This window comes from Saccopteryx leptura, chromosome X, assembly GCF_036850995.1.
Source record: "Saccopteryx leptura isolate mSacLep1 chromosome X, mSacLep1_pri_phased_curated, whole genome shotgun sequence".
NCBI lineage: Eukaryota > Metazoa > Chordata > Mammalia > Chiroptera > Emballonuridae > Saccopteryx > Saccopteryx leptura.
Window position 1 is genome coordinate 125,963,190 of NC_089516.1, and position 19,822 is coordinate 125,983,011.

A 19,822-nucleotide genomic window follows, 5' to 3' on the forward strand; every position below is an offset into this window, starting at 1 on the left:
CCTTTTTATTGTTATGGCTCATGTTAATATGGCTTTTCTTGTCTGTAGGGAAATTCCATTAGGATAGATTCCTAGAAGGGAAATTAATGGGTCATAGGGCCAGGGATGGTTTTTGGCTCAAGGCTCATGTGTCCAGTTTGCGTTCTAAAAGAATTGTACAAATTTTCAGGGCTCCTAACCTAGTTGAAAGTGCCATTTAAACCTAACCTGAACAGCATCAAATATTATCATTAAAAATAGCTTAAAAATAAACTTCATCATTATTCTAATGAATGGAAAATTTTACTTTATTCTTGTGTCAATGTGCATTTAAAAATGTAATGTTCCTTTCCTTTCTTTTCCTTTCCTCTTCCTTTTTCCTTCCTTCTTTCCTTTTTTTTTTTTTTCCCTAATTAAGTTTTCTCTTTTCCGGATTGTCGGTTCAAGGCTGATTTTTCTTTTTTTTTTAAATTGCATTAAAAAAAATTATAATAAGCAACCAGAGTCAGCTCTGCTAGAGGGTGAAGCCGCCTCCCAGTTTTCCCTCCTCCTCTGCCAACCTCCCCCCATAGTTCCCTCTACCAGGTCCAGTGACAATTGGATGATGCAGCTTTGATAATCATCCGATTCCAGAATGGGTGGCTGCACTCTTTTTCCGAAGGCGGCAAGGACACGGTGCCCCAGAATCATGCCCCTTTTGTTGTTGTTATCTGCCTTCATTTTTTTAGTGAACGTCCTGGGAGGAGCCCCCGGACACAACCCGGACCGCAGGACGAAGATGATATCAGTACACAGTCTCTCGGAGCTGGAGCGTCTGAAGCTGCAAGAGACTGCTTACCACGAACTCGTGGCCAGACAATTCCTCTCTGAATTCAATCCTGACCGAGGTAAGCAGTACCCCTGGAGTGTGGCTTCCTCGCTCTCTGGCGAGTGAACCCTCCGGGACGGGACGGGGAGAGTTGGGAGTCAAGAACGGTAGGAGGGGCGCGAAGGTAATGAAAAGTCTTAGACTTGGTCGGTTCTCCTGCGGCTCGGATAAATGAGAAATGAGGAAGAGGGAGTTGAAGGGTGTTTGTTGAATTGCAGAAGAGGTAAAGATTAGTTGAGTTGGGTCAGAGGCTGGGAGCTTTCTGGGCAACAATTTCGACAGGCAGTTGTCAGGAACCGACAAGTTAACGGAGGACAGGTGAAAATACAGACGCACCAGGTGCGATTCCAGAAGGAGTCAGAGTGGGAGGGAGGTGCAGAGAGACACTCTGGGACAGACAGAGACAACGCGGTTGAGAGACGGAGAGTAAGGGAGACAGAGAGACACGCGCCAATCCTAGCTTGGAGCAATGGCGGGAGGTGCGCTGAGAGCGCCGCCCAGCTCAGCTAGCTGAAGGAAGGGGACGGAGCAGGATCCAGCAGTGGACCGGGTTCGAGTGTGCCAGAGTTCTCAAGGGTATGTATGGGCTCAGATTAACAGTTGAGGGGAGGCACGAGGGGGTCGTACAGGCGGAGGAGCGCTTCTGCAGTAATGAATAGTGCAAGGGCAGCAGGTTCGGCAGGCGCGCACAGGGGACGCAGCCGGAAAGGAGCGAAGCAAAGGGCGAGAAAACCCCTCAGGCAGCCGCCACTGCGGGAATCGAGTGTGAGGACAGGGTGGGTTGCTGCTTCTTCCGCCGCAGCGCGTGGAGCGGACGGCATCCTGGGTGTGAGTGTGCCCGCAGTAACTTGTCAACTTCTACTCGCAGAGGTGCCGCAGACAGAACCCTTCCCCTCGCCTGTTGCACTGTCCCAACACTCAGAGCCCTGGAATTAACTGGAATTTGTGTTTGAAGCGTTGTGTTGAGTTACTACTGATGCATAACAAGATGCACGGTGCGCACAGGGCGCCTAAGATTGTCTGGTTTGGTTAAATTCTTGGGATCCTATACGTGGTAGATAGGCTTAGTCTTGTTAAATGGGGAAACCGAGGCTGAGAGAAAGCAAAAACGCTTTTCTCAGGCCGGACCGCGCTGCCCCTGCCGCCCACTTCCTGCAGATCAAAGCATTGCGATGCTTTCGTCACTTATCAAATCGTATTTGTATGAGTGTGCGTGCTTTTTCTTTTTTTTCTTCCCATAGCTCTGCCTGTTGAGGCTCCAAACACCTTGGAGAAGTTGTTTCTGATTCTCAGAGGACGACAGAGTGGTGAGGAGTTTTGTATTTTCCTTAGGAAAAAAAAATAGGATGCTGCATTCCCTTCTATACTGTCCTTGCTATTGGACACTGCGCGGTGCCCACTGCCCCTAGGGGCACTCGCTCCCCCTCCCAGAAACCCTGTAGGGGTTGATTTCAGGAAATGTAGCATTAACTGCAGACGCACGCGGGGTGGTCCCATGAAATCTGCTTAAGCCATCCTGCTTAGGATCTACCCTAGACTGATTGCCCAGAAGAAATTGCCTCATTGCTTCAAGGTATTCAATCCCTGGCAGGATTTACGGCAGGGACCTTGAGTTCCGTCGGGGTATTTGAGTGAAGTTGAATCCTTCAGTCAAACCACTGCGGGTATTTTTGGCTCACTCCAGGGAGGGGCGCCGCGGCTCTGAAGGGGTGGGGGTTGGCTGCGGGAGTTTGCTTACAGGCGTGCTATAGCCCCTGCAGTTCCTTCTCATTTAAGTGCTGTGGATGACGTTTCTCATTCTTTCCCAGGCTCCTCAGTCTTATCACTGAAGACTTTTGGCGTTCGTCTGGAAGAAGTGCTGGTGAATGAGCTTACCCGTGGAAAGCAGCTTGAACTAAGAGCCACGATGCAGATTGAAGAATCTACCCCTCAGGTTGTTGGTCGTCGTCGGGGAAACGTGGTGCAAAGGATGTTTGGCCGCATCAGGCGCTTTTTCAGTCGCAGACGGGATGAGCCCTCCTTGCCCCCAGAGTTCACTCGCCGAGGGCGTCGAGTGAGTTAAATCCTCCAAAATTCAAGCAGGGACCCTTCCTGAGGTGTTCAGGGATGTGAGAAGGGAGGTTTCAAAGGTCTGTGTTCTCAGAGGGAAAGGCGTGTTGAAAGGGTATACTGGCTTGCCACAGAAAGAATGTGTTCTATTATGAATGTGACGCAGTCCTCAGGAAGGTTGCAAGCGACCTTCTTCCTTTCCCATTTTAAGATAATCTGGGTTTCTCCACAGGGTGCAGTTTCTGTGGATAGTCTGGCTGAACTGGAGGATGGGGCCCTGCTGCTGCAGACCCTGCACCTTTCCAGCATTTCTTTTCCAATTGGCCAGCGACTTCTGGGTTCCAAAAGGAAAATGAGCCTCAATCCGATTGCTCAACAAATCCCCCACGTTGTTGAGACTTGCTGCAGCTTCATTGAGAAACATGGTAAGAGGGTTGAAAATGATGGTTAAATCAAGATACAAGGTAATTAAAGAGAGAGGATCATGTTCTAGAAATAAGGACAGGAAAAAGGTTGTAGGGATTGGAACATCCCCTCCTCCACCAGTTGGGATCCTGATACAGCTGGGAGGAGAAGGGAAATGGGTTGGGGAAGGGGGCCAGAGATTCTTAGCACACCTGTTCTTTTCTTCCAGGCTTAAACACAGTGGGGATTTTCACCTGGGAATACTCTGAAGAGAGAGTGCGTGAGGTAAATTGGCTTTGTTTACACTTTTGTTGTTTGAGAAAAATAAGGTGAAGTGGGGGCTCCCCCATATTTCTGAGGGGAGTCTCATATATCAGGCACATCAGATTGCCAGCTACCTCCACTGGAGCCTAACACTTATTTTTTCCCTGTTTCATGTATTATTCACTTTTTCTATATGTATATCCTTAGTATTTTGAACCCTTTGAGAGTAAGCTGCAGGCATTGTGCTGATTTACTCCAAAATATTTTCATGTTTATTTCCTAATCACAGGCACATTTTTCTACAGAACCAGAGTAATGATCAAACTCAGAAAATTTAACACTTGCAGTGCTTTTACCTAATATACAGTCTATACTCACATTTAGCAAATTATCACAATATTGCCTTTTTAAATTTGAATTTATTGGAATGACACTGGTTCACAAAACAACTGGAGAAATGACCAAGAAGGATCCTGTGGTGAACAGGGCAAACAGTCCATGCATTCTCTCCTTTTTTATAGCTCCGTGAAGAATTTGATCAAGGTCTAGATGTAGTGTTGGATGACACTCAGAATGTGCATGATGTTGCCGCACTTCTCAAGGAGTTTTTTCATGACATGAAGGATTCTTTGCTACCAGATGATCTGTACATGTCTTTCCTTATGACAGCAAGTAAGTCTTTTGCTCTCCCTTCTTCCTTGTTGAGCAAGGAAAGGAAATAGTACAGGAAGTGGGGGGGGAGGGGCTAGAGACAGAGTTCAGGCTACAGGACCCCAAAGAACTAAGGAAGAATAAACATCTAACAATAAAAACATCTCTTCAGACTACTTTTCTTGTATCTTGTAATATGCCATTTAAAAATTAGCCTGACCAGGCGGTGGCGCAGTGGATAGAGCGTCGGACTGGGATGCGAAGGACCCAGGTTCAAGACCCCGAGGTCGCCAGCTTGAGTGTGGGCTCATCTGGTTTGAGCAAAGCCCACCAGCTTGAACCCAAGGTCGCTGGCTCCAGCAAGGGGTTATTCAGTCTGCTGAAGGCCCATGGTCAAGGCACATATGAGAAAGCAATCAATGAACAACTAAGGTGTTGCAACGTGCAATAAAAAACTAATGATTGATGCTTCTCATCTCTCCCCGTTCCTCTCTGTCTGTCCCTGTCTATCCCTCTCTCTGACTCACTCTCTGTCTCGGTAAAAAAAAAAAAAAAAAAAAAAAAAAAAAAAAAAAAAAATAAATAAATAAATAAATAAAAATTTATCCAGAGCTTGTTGAAGTTGTGTGTGTCTTCTCAGGATAAAGATAAACCTATGTTCTGCAGAAAGGGTTCTTGCTTTTAAGGCTTCTGGACCTGTAAGCTGTGGAAATGAACAAAGGAAGGATGCCTGAGGACTTCCTCCATAGCCTTCACTGATTTTCAATCAGAATCACATTTCTTGTGGTATCAGACTGCTGGCAAGGTTAGCCCCTTCAGCCAACCCTTGTTTTCTTTCCTTTAGCTCTGAAGCCGCAGGATCAGCTTTCTGCCCTGCAACTTCTGGTTTACCTGCTGCCACCTTGCCACAGTGACACTTTGGAACGTCTGCTAAGGGTTCTGCATAAAATTACGGAGAACTGCGAGGACTCCATTGGCATTGATGGACAGTTGGTAAAAAGCTTTGGGAAAAGGTAGTAAGGGCTTTGGTTGGAGATGTGTGGGAGTATATGAGAGAGACAGAACCAGAAAGACAGAGGAGAATGGATACAAGAATAAAAAGACCTTTTCATTTATATAACATCTATTACTATGTCAGAATCAACCACTTTTTGCTCCCTTTTACCTAGGTTTATGGCAACCGTATGACTTCCACCAATTTGGCTTTGGTGTTTGGATCTGCTCTCCTGAAGAAGGGGAAATTTTCCAAGAGAGAATCCAGGAAAACAAGACTGGGGATTGACCACTATGTTGCTTCTGTCAATGTGGTCCGTGCTATGATTGATAACTGGGATGTCCTCTTCCAAGTAGGTGGAAAATTTGGGTACACTTATTTCACAGCTCTTTATTCTGTTTACAGAGCAGGAAGAAGTTGTACATATATCCTTTTAGGTATCCAAAGGTGCCTCAAAATCTCCCAATCTAAATGTACTTTCCACATTAGCTGATCATGGTGCCTTCAGTCCTGGGCAATTGATAGAAATGAATATGAAAGTTAAAAAGTTGTATGATAAAGACTAACATTGCTAATTTTACCCTCAGGTGCCTCCTCATATTCAGAGGCAGGTTGCTAAGCGTGTGTGGAGATCCAGTCCTGAAGCTCTTGATTTTATCAGACGCAGGAATTTGAGGAGGATCCAGTAAGTGTTTTCTCAGTTTGTTTATGGTTAACCTGAGGCAAAATATTTTATTGGGCTTTTCAATCCCAGACCATCTTTTTGTTAATCAATCCAAGTATACAAATTGTTTGCTTTTTTCAAATTCATTCTCATTCAGGAGTGCACGTATAAAGATGGAAGAAGATGCTTTACTTTCTGATCCAGTGGAAAGCTCTGCTGAAGTCCGAGCTGCTGTCCTTGCTCAAAGCAAGCCTTTTGATGAAGGTCAGTTCCCTGCTGGAGAAAAAACCCTTGTTGAAAGTCAGGCCCTTGCTGAAGGTCAGCCCCGTGGTAAAAGTCAGGCCCTTCCTAAAGGCCAGGTCTTTGCTGAAGATGAACCTCTTGAGGAAAATGAGTCCTCTGAGGAAGATGTGACAGTTAATGAAGAGCTAGTATTTGAATATCTCAATCAAGGTGTAGTTTTTGGAGAAGTACAAGGTCTTGAGATCCCAAATGACTTTGAGATTCAAGGCCCATTTTTTGAAGACATACCAGAGATTAATGAAGATGATGATGATGAAAATGAGGATGATGATGATACCATGAGTTTTGATGATCTTCCTCCCCTTGAGGATATTCCAGATCCCTATGATGAAATTCCAGAACTCATTGAAATCCCAGACTTTGAAGAAATACCATATTTTAATATGGTCCAAGACCCTGAAGGAGTCCCAGATGTGCAAGGAATCCCAAATCCTGGGGAAAACCCAAACCACAATCTTGAAGAAGAACCAAATTCTGAAGACTACCAAAGTCTTGACCTTGCAGAAGTTTCCTACCTTGATGTAATCCCAAACCACGAAGAAGCTTTAGGTAATGATGAAAACCCAAGTTCTGAAGAAGACCCTTATCTTGAAGAGGTTCCACCTCTTGGTGAAATCCCAAATAATGAAGCCTCACATGCTGAAGAAATTTCAGATCACGAAGAAGCCCCAGAGATCAATGGGATTTCAGACTTTAATGAAGACCTTGATTTTGAGGAAGTCCCAGCTCTTCATGTGGTCCCAAGCCCTGAAGAAGCCCCTGGTGGTCATGAAATTTCAAATCATGAAGAATCCCCAGAGGTTAATGAACTCTTAGACTCTGAAGAAGATCCTAATCTTGAAGAGATCCCAGCTCTTAATGGAGTTCCAAATGAAGAAGATACTTCAGATACTGTAGAAACTCCAGAGTTCAATGGGATTGCTAGTTTTGGAGAAGAATCAAACCCTGAAGAGGTCCCAGCTCTTCATGTGGTAACAAGCCCTGAAGATGTTTCTGATTTTGATGAGATTCAAGATGAGGAAGAATCCTCAAGGGTGAGTGAAATCCAAAACGGTGAAGAAGCCTCAGATTCTGAAGAAATCCCAGAACATGAAGAAGCTTCTGATGTCTGTGGAAGCCAAGACTCTGAAGAAAACCTCAGTCTTAAAGAAGGCTCTGTTCTCAGTGTGGTTCCAGAGTCTGTGGATGTTCAAATTCACAACATTTCAGATTCTCATAATGACTCAACCAACACCTTTGAAGAAGATGAAGCTGCCGATGTGATTTCAGAGCCTGAAGATGTCTCTATTCTCAGTACAATTCCAGACCCTCAGCCAGACCCTGCTGTTAATCTTGAAGAAATCATGAATATGGAAGCAGTGCCAATACCTAATTATCTTGACTCTAAAGAAGTTCAAAATTCAAAGGCAATCCAGTTCCATAAAGAAGATTCAGATGTTACATTTCCTGTAGATACCACCCTGATTATTACCACCCAATCTCAGCCTGGTCAACTAATTAACTACAAGCCATTGCTAGAGTCATCAAAGATCGACTCCTGCTTTCTCCCTTCCATGAAGTTCTGTAAGCTTCTGGCTCCAGCTTTATTACTATATACTTAGTAAAATTAGTTAGGCTGCTTGTAGAGTGCTAATGGTTGTTAGGAGGCCACATTCTTCCCCGCCTCCCAGGAGGTATTGTCTATTTGCTCTAAGCATGGGGTATCTGTCTAACACTTTCTGTTCTCTAAGCAAGCCCTCCTCCCCCACACCCCAGCTTCTGCAGTGGGCCTGCATTTAGAGATCTATATTCTACTCTTAGGCTGTAGATTTCTTGTAAGTCTAATGAGGATAAGCATGTCTGCCCTAACTTCTTGCTTTATACTGTATTTGAAGCTCAAAATTAGGTCTTAATCCCTTGGGTGCTGTGCAAAGTAAGAAGTTAACATTGTTACTATTTTCCAGATTCCTCTGAGGAGCCAGCTGTGCCTCCCGGCACTGCCCGTTCCCATGACGATGAGGAAGGAGCGGGTAACCCCCCTATTCTAGAGCAAGACCGCCCATTGCTCCATGTTCCCCGGGAGAAGGAGGCCAAAACTGGCACCAGCTACTTCTTTCCTTAGGTGGTTTCCTTCTATAAGGTGCCAGACAGGGGAAAAGGGTGGGGGAAGACCTGGGATGTCACAAGAAACATTAAAGAGTGTGTCTTGAAGGTAAATATCTGAGGGTGAGAAGGAGTTCTACCTGATGCTCGGGTCAGGCTGAGAAGTCCAAACAAACTGCCAGCCCCTTACTTGGGGATGCTTGGTCCCTTCAGCTGGTAAAAGCAGAGATGTTTCTGTGTCATGCCCAGGCTCCCTGGTGCTACCTTGCCTTTCTCTTTTACCCCTGATCCTGGCTTTCCCACATTACAGCCCTTCCTTTAATTGATGTGATATTTGTGGTAAACATCTGTCTCAGAGAAGCTCACAAACTTCGAGGTGCTTTCGCACCTCCAAAAAGGATTGCATGTTTTTCCTACCTTTCCTACCCTCCTTCTGCGAGCTCAATTGGAAAAGACCTCAAGAGGCATGCTAGGATGTTAGGTCAGCCTACTAAGAGCTGAAAAACAACTAATGCTAAACCATGTCACACCAACTCATATCCCTGTCCCGACAGCAACTCCTCCACATCAAGATATTTCTTTTCCCCAAATTATTTAGATCAATGGCTATGTGCAGATTTGTTCAGGTAGAGCCACAGAATAATCTCAAAGTCTAACTTGCCTTTTTTTTTTTTTTGTCAAAAGTTAGAGGAAAAATTTGATTTTATTACCTGGATTTGTTTTACAGACAGCTGACCTTCACACCCTGTTGCCAGCAAAACAGTTAGTTAGATATGGACATATAATTCCAAGTAATTTGCAAGTGAACTTGACTTGAAGGAACCGCTAAGCTAAAGCCAGCCCGGTTCCAGGTAATTAAAATCACCTGATTAAAAATGTTGCCCATCTATCCTCTCTGTACTTTTTCTATGTAGGATGGTACAAATTGCAGGACATTCTCTGATAACACACAGATATGGGTTATGTATGACATCTAAAATTATAGCTGATGTTGAGGGGTAGCAACTGCTAAGGTCCACAGAATGAAGAATGTATTGTATTGAGGGATAGAAATTGATCACATACTGGTTAAAAACCGCAGAGCTCGAAGATTTGTGATTGTGAAACTTCTCTGACATTTAATCATTAATAAACTTCTGTGTTGTGATAGCAGAATATTTGTGGATTACTGTGTTTTTTTCTTGTTTAATTTAAAAATTTGTTGGTCAATTGGGAAGCCCTGGGTGGAAAAAGGAGAGGTGAGAAATAGGAATAAAGGAGAAGAAGGTTTCATTTGGATGGTAACGGGGGTGGGGGTGGGGATGGGGGTGAGGGGGTGGTGGGGAGGGGGTGAGGAAGGAGAGAGAGGGAGTGGGGGAGGGGAGGGGCACAAAGAAAACCAGATAGAAGGTGATGGAAGACAATTGGACTTTGGGTGATGGGAATGCAGCATAATCAAATGTCAAAATAATCTGGAGATGTTTTCTCAGAACACATGTACCCTGATTTATCAATGTCACTGCATTAAAATTAATAAAAATAAAATAAAAAAAGGATAAGAAGGTGATGTGGAATATGGGGTAAGGGTGACATGGTATCAAGGGATGAAGTGAGTGGAATAAAGGGGTGGAGAGATGTGGGATAAAAGGGGTGATGTGCACTAAAGAGGAGGTGATGTGGAATAAAGGGGAGAGGTGGTGTTGGATAAAAGGAAGACATGCTATGGAATAAATGGGGTAAATAGAAGAAAGGAGAAGAGCTGTAATTGAATAAAAAGAATGGAAAAATTAAGTTAAAGGGTGAAAGAGAAGTAGGGAAAATGAATGAATTAAGCTTAAGAAGAAGGCCTTGAAAGAGAAAGGAGGGGAAATACAAAGAAAGATATCAGTAGGTATCCTCAATTGATAAATTCTCCCTGGGTTAATGAAAAATAAAAACCTAGAAACATCTGGAGACATAATTTCCAACGATCAGAGAAGAATATGATTGATGGTATTTCCATGACCTGTTGAAAATTTCCATGTTAGACAGGGCTCCAGAAAAAATAAATGGTGTATTATTTATTTTTACACACTTTTCTTCAGGATATTTCCTTGTGTATAGAGTTTTAGACAGCAGAAATTTAATATTTGGTGCCTCCTATAATAATTATTTTAAAATAACACTTATAGTTAACACTGCTGAAAGCTTTACACGCATCATTTTATTTAATATTTACAACAATTCTACAAAAATACATGCTACTGTCATCTCACTGTCTTCTTGAAGAAAATGAGATGCAGACAAGTCAAATAAACATCCAAATTTTAAAATGTGTTTAGCAGAAAATGGCTAATCTCCTAAACTGGTGCTTAACTACTAGATTACACTGGCCCATTAAATTTAGGATTCTTCCATTGACACAAAGATGCATTGTGGTGAATAGTGATATCTGCAGTTAGTATTCTTTGGATGGGATTTGCACTTTTTTTTCCCCAAGACATGAGAGAGAGAGAGAGAGAGAGAGAGAGAGAGAAAGTCAGAGAGGGAGATAGAGAAGGACAGACAGAAAGGGAAAGAGATGAGAAGCATCTATTCTTCATTGTAGCACCTTAGTTCAGGGGTCCCCAAACTTTTTACACAGGGGGCCAGTTTACTGTCCCTCAGACCATTGGAGGGCCGCCACATTCAGTGCTCCTCTCACTGACCACCAATGAAGGAGGTGCCCCTTCCAGATGTGCAGCGGGGGGCCGGATAAATGGCCTCAGGGGGCCTCATGTGGCCCGTGGGCTGTAGTTTGGGGACACCTGCTAGTTATTCATTGATTGCTTTCTCATATGTGCCTTGACCAAGAGACTCCAGCTGAGCCAGTGACCCCTTGTTCAAGCCAGAGACCATGGAGTCACGTCTATGATCCCATGCTCAAGCCAACTACATCACACTTAAGCTGGTGAGCCTGTGCTCAAGCTAGGTAAACCCACACTCAAGCTGGTGACCTTAGGGTTTCAAAGCATTCCAGTTGTATGCTCTGTATACACTGTGTCACAACCTGGTTAAGAAGGGATTTTCACTTTTAACAAGCAAGCTTTAGGTTCATTCCTACTAGATCCTTTTTCTCCAGACAGGACAAACTGCTAGAGAATAACTGTCTTATCTCTGGCATACCCCTATGGTTGTATCTAGAACCCCTTGATATTAATGCCAATGAGAAACCCCTTGATATTAAAGCTCATTTATTCCAACTATCTTGTTATACAAATGGTCACATTAGAGCTCATAATGACTCACCTGAATTCAGACATCTGAATTCAGATCCAGACAGGTATTTTTTATTTCCATTCCAGGACAATATGAGGCCAAAATAATAAAATATGTCCTTGTGCTTTTCCCACTCAGCTTGAAAACCAACAAATAAACAAGATAAACAGAAAAGTAGATTATCTCAAAACATTCCCTTGAATTCCCAGTCTTCCCTGAAACCACCTTTCTCTGGATTTAATTAATTCCCCTATATTCATCTCCAGTGCTGACTACTAATCAAGAGATCAAAGCCAAGAGTGGTGAATAGATGTGGGGATTATCCTCCCTCTTCCCCATTCTCTAAGGACCAGCTCAAAAAGCTTGAGACTCCAAGTCCTGTCCTCATCTTAGGTGACTTCAACAATACACATATAAAAACCTATCCCATATCCCATACATGCTGGCCTCACCTCTATGGCCTTGAACTTCTTAGCACTTCAACCACCCTCAGTCACTTGGCATCACTGAGAATGAATTCATTTCTAAAAGATTTAACTCTAATATCTCATTGCCTCTCAAATCTAACAATGGCTGGGTCTCACGTCACTTGCTATTTGACTTCTATGAGGTGTTCAGTGCCACCAAACCTTTCCTTTTCTATCAGCTTCTTTCCTTATTCAGCCAGGATCTCAGAGCCAACTGATTTAGAACGTACTGCATCCTCATCCTCATGATTTCCAAATGCATCATCTGCATTGTTTCATCTGTTTTTTGTCCCTCCAAACATTTGATTTATCCAATCTCACAATGACCACTGTGAAAAAAGTAGTAGCACTCTAAATATTGGTGCATCTTATAAAATTTCCTACCTCACCTGGTCCCTTAGGCCAATTAGCAATCATTTCACATGCCCCAAATCATCTCTGTCTCTAACTTTCCTCACATTCATATTCTATTTCCATATAATTCCCCGCAAATAATAGCCTTTTTCACTTGAATGGGCAAATATTTCTCCTATTCAGTAATTAAAGAAGCAACCTTGGTGTCCATTGATAAAGGAATGGAAAAACAAAGTGTGGTATATATGTATACAATGAATATTATTCACCAATTATAAAGAATGAAGTCTTGCAATTTGTGAGAATATAAATGGACCATGATGGCATTATCTTAAATAAAATAAGTCAGAACAAAAATACAAATACCATATTATTTTACATATATGTGGAATCTCAAAACTCTCCAAACAAATGAACAAACAGATTTATGGATACAAAAAAAAATAAGTTCATGGTTGCCAGAGGTAAGAAAGTGGGGAGATGGGAGATATGAAGGAGAATAAGCTGTTAAAACTTCCAATTTTAAAATAAATAAAACATAAGGATGTAGTGTATAGCACAGGGAGTATAGTCAATTCTATCATATTAACTTTGCACAGTTACTAGACTTATTGTGGTGATTACATCATAAGGTATATAAATGTCAAATCACTATGTTACACACCTGAAACTAATATAATAGTGTATGCCAACTGCAGTTGAACAAAATGAAGGAAAAATCATATGATCATCTCAATAGATGCAGAAAAACATTTGACAAACACCCTTTCACTATAAAAAGCCTCAATTAAATGAGTATAGAAAGAACATAATTCAACATAATAAAGGCCATATGTGAAAATCCTACAATCAACATTATATTAAATAGTAAAAAATTGAAAAGATTTTCTGTAAGATAAATAACATTAGAATGTCCACACTCCCCACTCTTATTAAACATAGTAATGAAGTCCTAGCTATAGCAACTATGCAATATCAAGCATAAAAAGCATCAAGATAGGAAAAGAAGAAATAAAATTATCTTTATTTGTTGATGATAGGGTTTTTTTGAAACTCTACATTTTTTATTATGCAATAAAATAACGTATTTTCCCAGTAAGGAGAATACTGAAGAATTCTGAGAATTAGGCATAATAAGAGAGAACTCTATTCCACTAAGGGAAATATTTGCCACAGAGTCTATGCATTTTATTACAATATCATTGACTATATTCCCTATGCTCTAATTTATAACCCCATGATTATGCTGTAAGTACTAATTTGTATTTTTTTAATTCTTTTTCACCCATCCTCCAACCTCCTCCCATATGGCAACCATCAATACATTCTCTGTATCTAAGAGTCTGTTTATGTTGTATTTGCTTATTTGGAAAATTCCACATGTAAAGTGAAATCATCTGGCATTTATCTTTCTCTGTCTTATTTCACTTTATACGGTACTATGTAGGTCCATCCACGTTGTTGCAGAGAGAAAGATTTCATCCTTTTATATGGCTGAATTATATTACATTGTATGTATGCAACACTTCTTTATCCATTCATCTATTGATGGACACTTAAGTTGCTTCCATGTCTTGAGTATTTTAAATAATGGTACAAGAAACATATAGATGTATATTTCTTTTCAATATAGTGTTTTCAGTTTCTTCAGATAAACACTCAGAAGTGGAAGTGCTGGGAGAGGGGGAAGTAAAAGAGGATTTAGGAGGCATAATGATGAACAGAGACTTGATTTGGGGGAGGAGAACACATCATACAAGGTACAGAAAAGATATTGTAGAATTTTGCACCTAAAATCTGTGGAATTTTCTTAACTAATGTCACCCCTCATAAATTCAATTAAAGAAAGGCACAAAATATTAATAAATAATAAATTTTTAAAAATCTATTTTATCTCATAGAAGTATTGCTACCACAATGTCTTAATTTTCCCTGTAATATTTATGAAATATCTTTTTTCATTCCTGTACTTTCAGTCTGTGTCTTGTGATGTGAAGGCAGTCTCTTGTAGATAGCACATGTAAGGATCTTATTTTGTTATCCACTCAAGTCACTGTATATTTTTTGATTGGAACATTTAATCCATTTACATTAACGTAATTGCCGATAGATATGTATTTATTGCAATTGTATTATTCATATTTTTAGCTTTCTTCTTCTTAAAGAAGACTATTTGACATTTTTTATAAAACTGGTTTGGAGGTGATTAACTACTTTAGCTTTTTCTTGTCTGGGAAACTCTTTATCTGTCTTTTGATTCTAAATTATAGCTTTCCTGGGTATAATAATCTTGGTTGTGGGTCCTTGCTTTCCATCACTTTGAACTTTTGTGCCAATCCCTGCTAGCCTGTATAGTTTCTGTTAAGAAATCTTATGGGAGTCCTTTGTAGGTAATTAACTGCTTTTCTCTTGTTGCTTTTGAGATTCTTTCTTTGTATTTAAACTTTGACATTTTAATTATGCTGTATCTTTTTTTTTCTTAATTATGCTGCATCTTGATGTCAGCCTGTTTAAATGCAACTTGTTTGGGACTTTCTGCATTTTCTGGACTTGTATGTCTATTTCCTTTACTAAGTTAAGGATATTAAATTCTTTATTTATTTTCAAATAGGTTTTCAATTGCTTGCTTTCCATCTTCTACTTCTGCCCTCCACAATGATGCAAATGTTGGTATGTTTGAAGTTGTCCCAGAAGATCTTTAAACCACTCTCATTTTTTGGATTATTTTTTCTTATTGCTGTTCTGATTGAATGTTTTCCACTTTCTTTTCTTCAAAATTCATGATTTGATCTTCTTTTTCTTCTAGTCTATGGTTGATTCCCCATAAAATATTCTTCTTTTTCAGTTATTGTATTTCTAAATTATGACTTATTTATTTAGTTATATATTTAGTTATAGAGATAGAAGAGGGAGAAGAATGAGAGGCATTAACTCATTGTAGTTCTTGCTTCTTGAAGGTGCCTTGACTGGGCAAACTCAGGGTTTAAACCTGGCATCCTCAGCATTCGAGGTCGACAAGTAATCAACTGCCTCATCACAGGTGAGGAGACTCATGCTTTTTTTTTTTTTTTATAATTTTATTTTTTTAATGAGGTGACATCAATAAATCAGGATACATATATTCAAAGATAACAAGTCCAGGTTATCTTGTCGTTCAATTATGTTGCATACCCATCACCCAAAGTCAGATCTTGTTTTCTTTGTGCCCCTCCCCCTCCCCCTTTCCCTCTCCCATTCCCCCCTCCCCCCCGTAACCACCACACTCTTATCAATGTCTCATAGTTTCACTTTTATGTCCCAACTACTTATGGAATAATGCAGTTCCTGGTTTTTTCTGATTTACTTATTTCGCTTCGTATCATGTTATCAAGATCCCACTATTTTGCTGTAAATGTTCCGATGTCATCATTTCTTATGGCTGAGTAGTATTCCATAGTGTATATGTGCCACATCTTCTTTATCCAGTCATCTATTGACGGGCTTTTTGGTTGTTTCCATGTCCTGGCCACTGTGAACAATGCTGCAATAAACATGGGGCTGCATGTGTCTTTACGTATCAATGTTTCTGAGTTTTTGGGGTATATACCCAGTAGAGGGATTGCTGGGTCATAAGGTAGTTCTATTTTCAGTTTTTTGAGGAACCACCATACTTTCTTCCATAATGGTTGTACTACTTTACATTCACACCAACAGTGTATGAGGGTTCCTTTCTCTCCACAGCCTCTCCAACATTTGCTATTACCTGTCTTGCTAATAATAGCTAATCGAACAGGTGTGAGGTGGTATCTCATTGCCGTTTTGATTTGCATTTCTCTAATAGCTAAAGAAGATGAGCATCTTTTCATATATTTGTTGGCCATTTGTATTTCTTCCTGGGAGAAGTGTCTGTTCATATCCTCTTCCCATTTTTTTATTGGATTGTTTGTTTGTTTGTTGTTGAGTTTTATGAGTTCTTTGTATATTTTGGATATTAGGCCCTTATCTGAGCTGTTGTTTGAAAATATCATTTCCCATTTAGTTGGCTGTCTGTTTATATTGTTATCAGTTTCTCTTGCTGAGCAAAAACTTCTTAGTCCGATGTAGTCCCGTTCATTAATTTTTGCCTTCACTTCTCTTGCCTGTGGAGTCAAATTCATAAAATGCTCTTTAAAACCCAGGTCCATGAGTTGAGTACCTATGTCTTCTTCTATGTACTTAATTGTTTCAGGTCTTATGTTTAGATCTTTGATCCATTTTGAGTTTATTTTTGTACAGGGGGAGAGACTAGTCCGGTTTCATTCTTTTGCATGTGACTTTCCAGTTTTCCCAGCACCATTTATTGAAGAGGCTTTCTTTTCTCCATTGTGTGTTGTTGGCTCCTTTATCAAAAATTATTTGACTATACATATATATATGTGGTTTTATTTCTGGACTTTCTATTCTGTTCCATTGGTCTGAGTGTCTATTTTTCTGCCAATACCATGCTGCTTTGATTGTCGTGGCCCTATAATATAGTTTGAAGTCAGGTATTGTAATGCCCCCAGCTTCATTCTTTTTCTTTAGGATTGCTTTGGCTATTCGGTTTTTTTTATAGTTCCATATAAATCTGATTGTTTTTTGCTCTATTCTTTAAAAAACGTCATTGGAATTTTGATGGGAATTGCATTAAATTTGTATATTGCTTTGGGTAATATAGCCATCTTGATTATATTTATTCTTCCTAGCCAAGAACAAGGTATATTCTTCCATCTCATTATATCTTTTTCGATTTCCCTTAACAATGGTTTATACTTTCCATTATATAAGTCCTTTACATTCTTTCTTATGTTTATTCCTAAGTATTTTATTTTTTTTTGTTGCAATCGTGAAGGGGATTATTCTTTTGAGTTCGTTCTCAATTGTTTCATTGTTGGCATATAGAAAGGCTATTGACTTCTGTATGTTAATTTTGTATCTTGCGACCTTACTGTACTGGCTTATTGTTTCTAGTAGTCTTTTTGTGGATTCTTTGGGGTTTTCGATGTATAGGATCATATCATCAGCAAAAAGTGATGCCTTCACTTCTTCTTTTCCAATATGGATGCCTTTTATTTCTTTGTCTTGTCTGATTGCTCTGGCTAGAACCTCTAGTACCACATTAAATAAGAGTGGAGAGAGTGGACAACCTTGTCTTGTTCCTGATTTAAGGGGGAAAGCCTTCAGTTTAGTGCCATTTAATATGATGTTAGCTGATGGTTTATCATATATGGCCTTTATCATGTTGAGATATTTTCCTTCTATACCCATTTTGTTGAGAGTCTTAAACATAAAATTGTGTTGTATTTTATCGAAAGCCTTTTCTGCGTCTATTGATAAGATTATGTGGTTTTTGTTCTTTGTTTTCTTGATATGGTGTATTACGTTAACCGTTTTACGTATGTTGAACCATCCTTGAGATTCTGGGATCAATCCCAATTGATCATGATGTATTATTTTTTTTTAATATGTTTTTGTATTCGATTTGCTAGTATTTTGTTTAGTATTTTAGCATCTGTATTCATTAGAGATATTGGTCTGTAGTTTTCTTTTTTTGTGCCATCCTTGCCTGGTTTTGGTATGAGGGTTATGTTGGCCTCATAAAATGTGTTTGGAAGTATTGCTTCTTCTTCAATTTTTTGGAAGACTTTGAGTAGAATAGGAACCAAGTCTTCTTTGAATGTTTGATAAAATTCACTGGTATAGCCGTCAGGGCCAGGACTTTTATTTTTGGGGAGGTTTTTAATGGTTTTTTCTATTTCTTCTCTACTGATAGGTCTGTTTAGGCTTTCTGCTTCTTCTTGACTCAGTCTAGGAAGGTTGTATTTTTCTAGGAATTTATCCATTTCTTCTAGGTTGTTGAATTTAGTGGCATAAAGTTTTTCATAGTATTCTACAATAATTCTTTGTATATCTATGGTGTCCGTGGTGATTTCTCCTCTTTCATTTTGGATTTTGTTTATATGAGTTCTTTCTCTTTTTTCCTTGGTAAGTCTTGCCAAGGGTTTGTCAATTTTGTTGATTTTTTCAAAGAACCAGCTCCTTGTTCTATTAATTTTTTCTATAGTTTTTCTGTTCTCTAATTCATTTATTTCTGCTCTGATTTTTATTATCTCCTTTCTTCGGCTGGTTTTGGGTTGTCTTTGTTCTTCTTTTTCTAGTTCCTTAAGGTGGGAAGTTTAGTGGTTCACTTGGGCTCTCTCTTGTTTGTTCATATATGCCTGAAGTGGTATGAACTTCCCTCTTATCACTGCTTTTGCTGCATCCCATAGATTCTGATATGTCGTATTGTCATTTTCATTAGTCTGTATATATCTTTTGATCTCTGCACTTATTTCTTCTTTGATCCATTCATTTTTTAAAAGTATGTTGTTTAGTTTCCACATTTTTGTGGGATTTTTTTCCTCTTTTTTGCAGTTGAATTCTAGTTTCAAGGCTTTATGATCAGAAAATATGCTTGGTACAACTTCAATTTTTCTAAATTTGCTGATGTTGTTTTTGTGGCCCAACATATGGTCAATTCTTGAGAATGATCCATGTACACTGGAGAAAAATGTATACTCTGTCACTTTGGGATGAAGTGTCCTGTAGATGTCTATCATAATATCCAGGTGCTCTAATGTTTCATTTAAGCCTAATACATCTTTATTGATTCTCAGTTTGGATGATTGATCTAGAGCCGTCAGCGGTGTATTGAGGTGTCCAAGTATGATTGTATTTTTGTCAGTTTTTGTTTTAAGATCAATAAGTAGTTGTCTTATATATTCTGGTGCTCCTTGGTTTGGTGCATATATATTAAGAATTGTTATGTCTTCTTGATTCAGTGTCCCCTTAGCCATTATGAAATGGCCATTTTTGTTTCTGAGTACTTTTCCTGTCTTGTAGTCAGCATTATCCGATATGAGTATTGCTACACCTGCTTTTTTTTTGGATGTTATTTGCTTGGAGTATTGTTTTCCAGCCTTTCACTTTGAATTTGTTTTTATCCTTGTTACTTAGATGAGTTTCCTGTAGGCAGCATACAGTTGGATTTTCTTTTTTAATCCATTCTGCTACTCTGTGCCTTTTTATTGGTGAGTTTAATCCGTTTACATTTAGTGTAATTATTGATACTTGTGAGTTCCCTATTGCCATTTTATAGATTGCTTTCTGTTAGTTTCGTGTCTTGTTTGATCCTTCTCTTTCGTTTTTCTATCTTTTGTTTTTATTTGGTTGTATTCCATACATCTTTCCTCTGTTGCTGTCTTTTTTATCTCATGTGCTTCTGTGGTGGTTTTTTCAATGGTGGTTAGCTTTGAGTAATGAAAAGGGTCCCTACCCTGTTCATTGTAGCGAACTATTTTGTGAGTACTTTTGCACTGCATCATCCTTTCCTACTGTTAATCTCCATGTACTCCCCCTCTTTCTTTTTGTTGTTGTCACAGTTTAAATTTGGTTTTATTGTGTTCTTCTTGGAGCTTTTACTTGTGGCTCTGTTTTTTTTTTGTTCTTTGTATCTGATTGGAGAACCCCCTTTAGTAATTGCTGGAGTG

The 19,822-nt window shown here is 39.8% G+C and overlaps 1 protein-coding gene across 1 annotated transcript; it reads left to right on the forward strand.

The window, feature by feature from the left end:
- The first annotated feature begins 613 nt into the window (after positions 1-613).
- Positions 614-8,861, forward strand: ARHGAP36 (Rho GTPase activating protein 36). Its single transcript, XM_066356659.1, has 11 exons — positions 614-866; positions 2,089-2,154; positions 2,656-2,900; positions 3,129-3,321; positions 3,531-3,586; positions 4,087-4,237; positions 5,061-5,209; positions 5,386-5,562; positions 5,798-5,895; positions 6,032-6,138; positions 8,121-8,861. The coding sequence occupies exons 1-11, from the start codon at positions 614-616 to the stop codon at positions 8,276-8,278; spliced, it is 1,653 nt and encodes a 550-aa protein (XP_066212756.1). The 3' UTR covers positions 8,279-8,861.
- Positions 8,862-19,822: the final 10,961 nt, after the last annotated feature.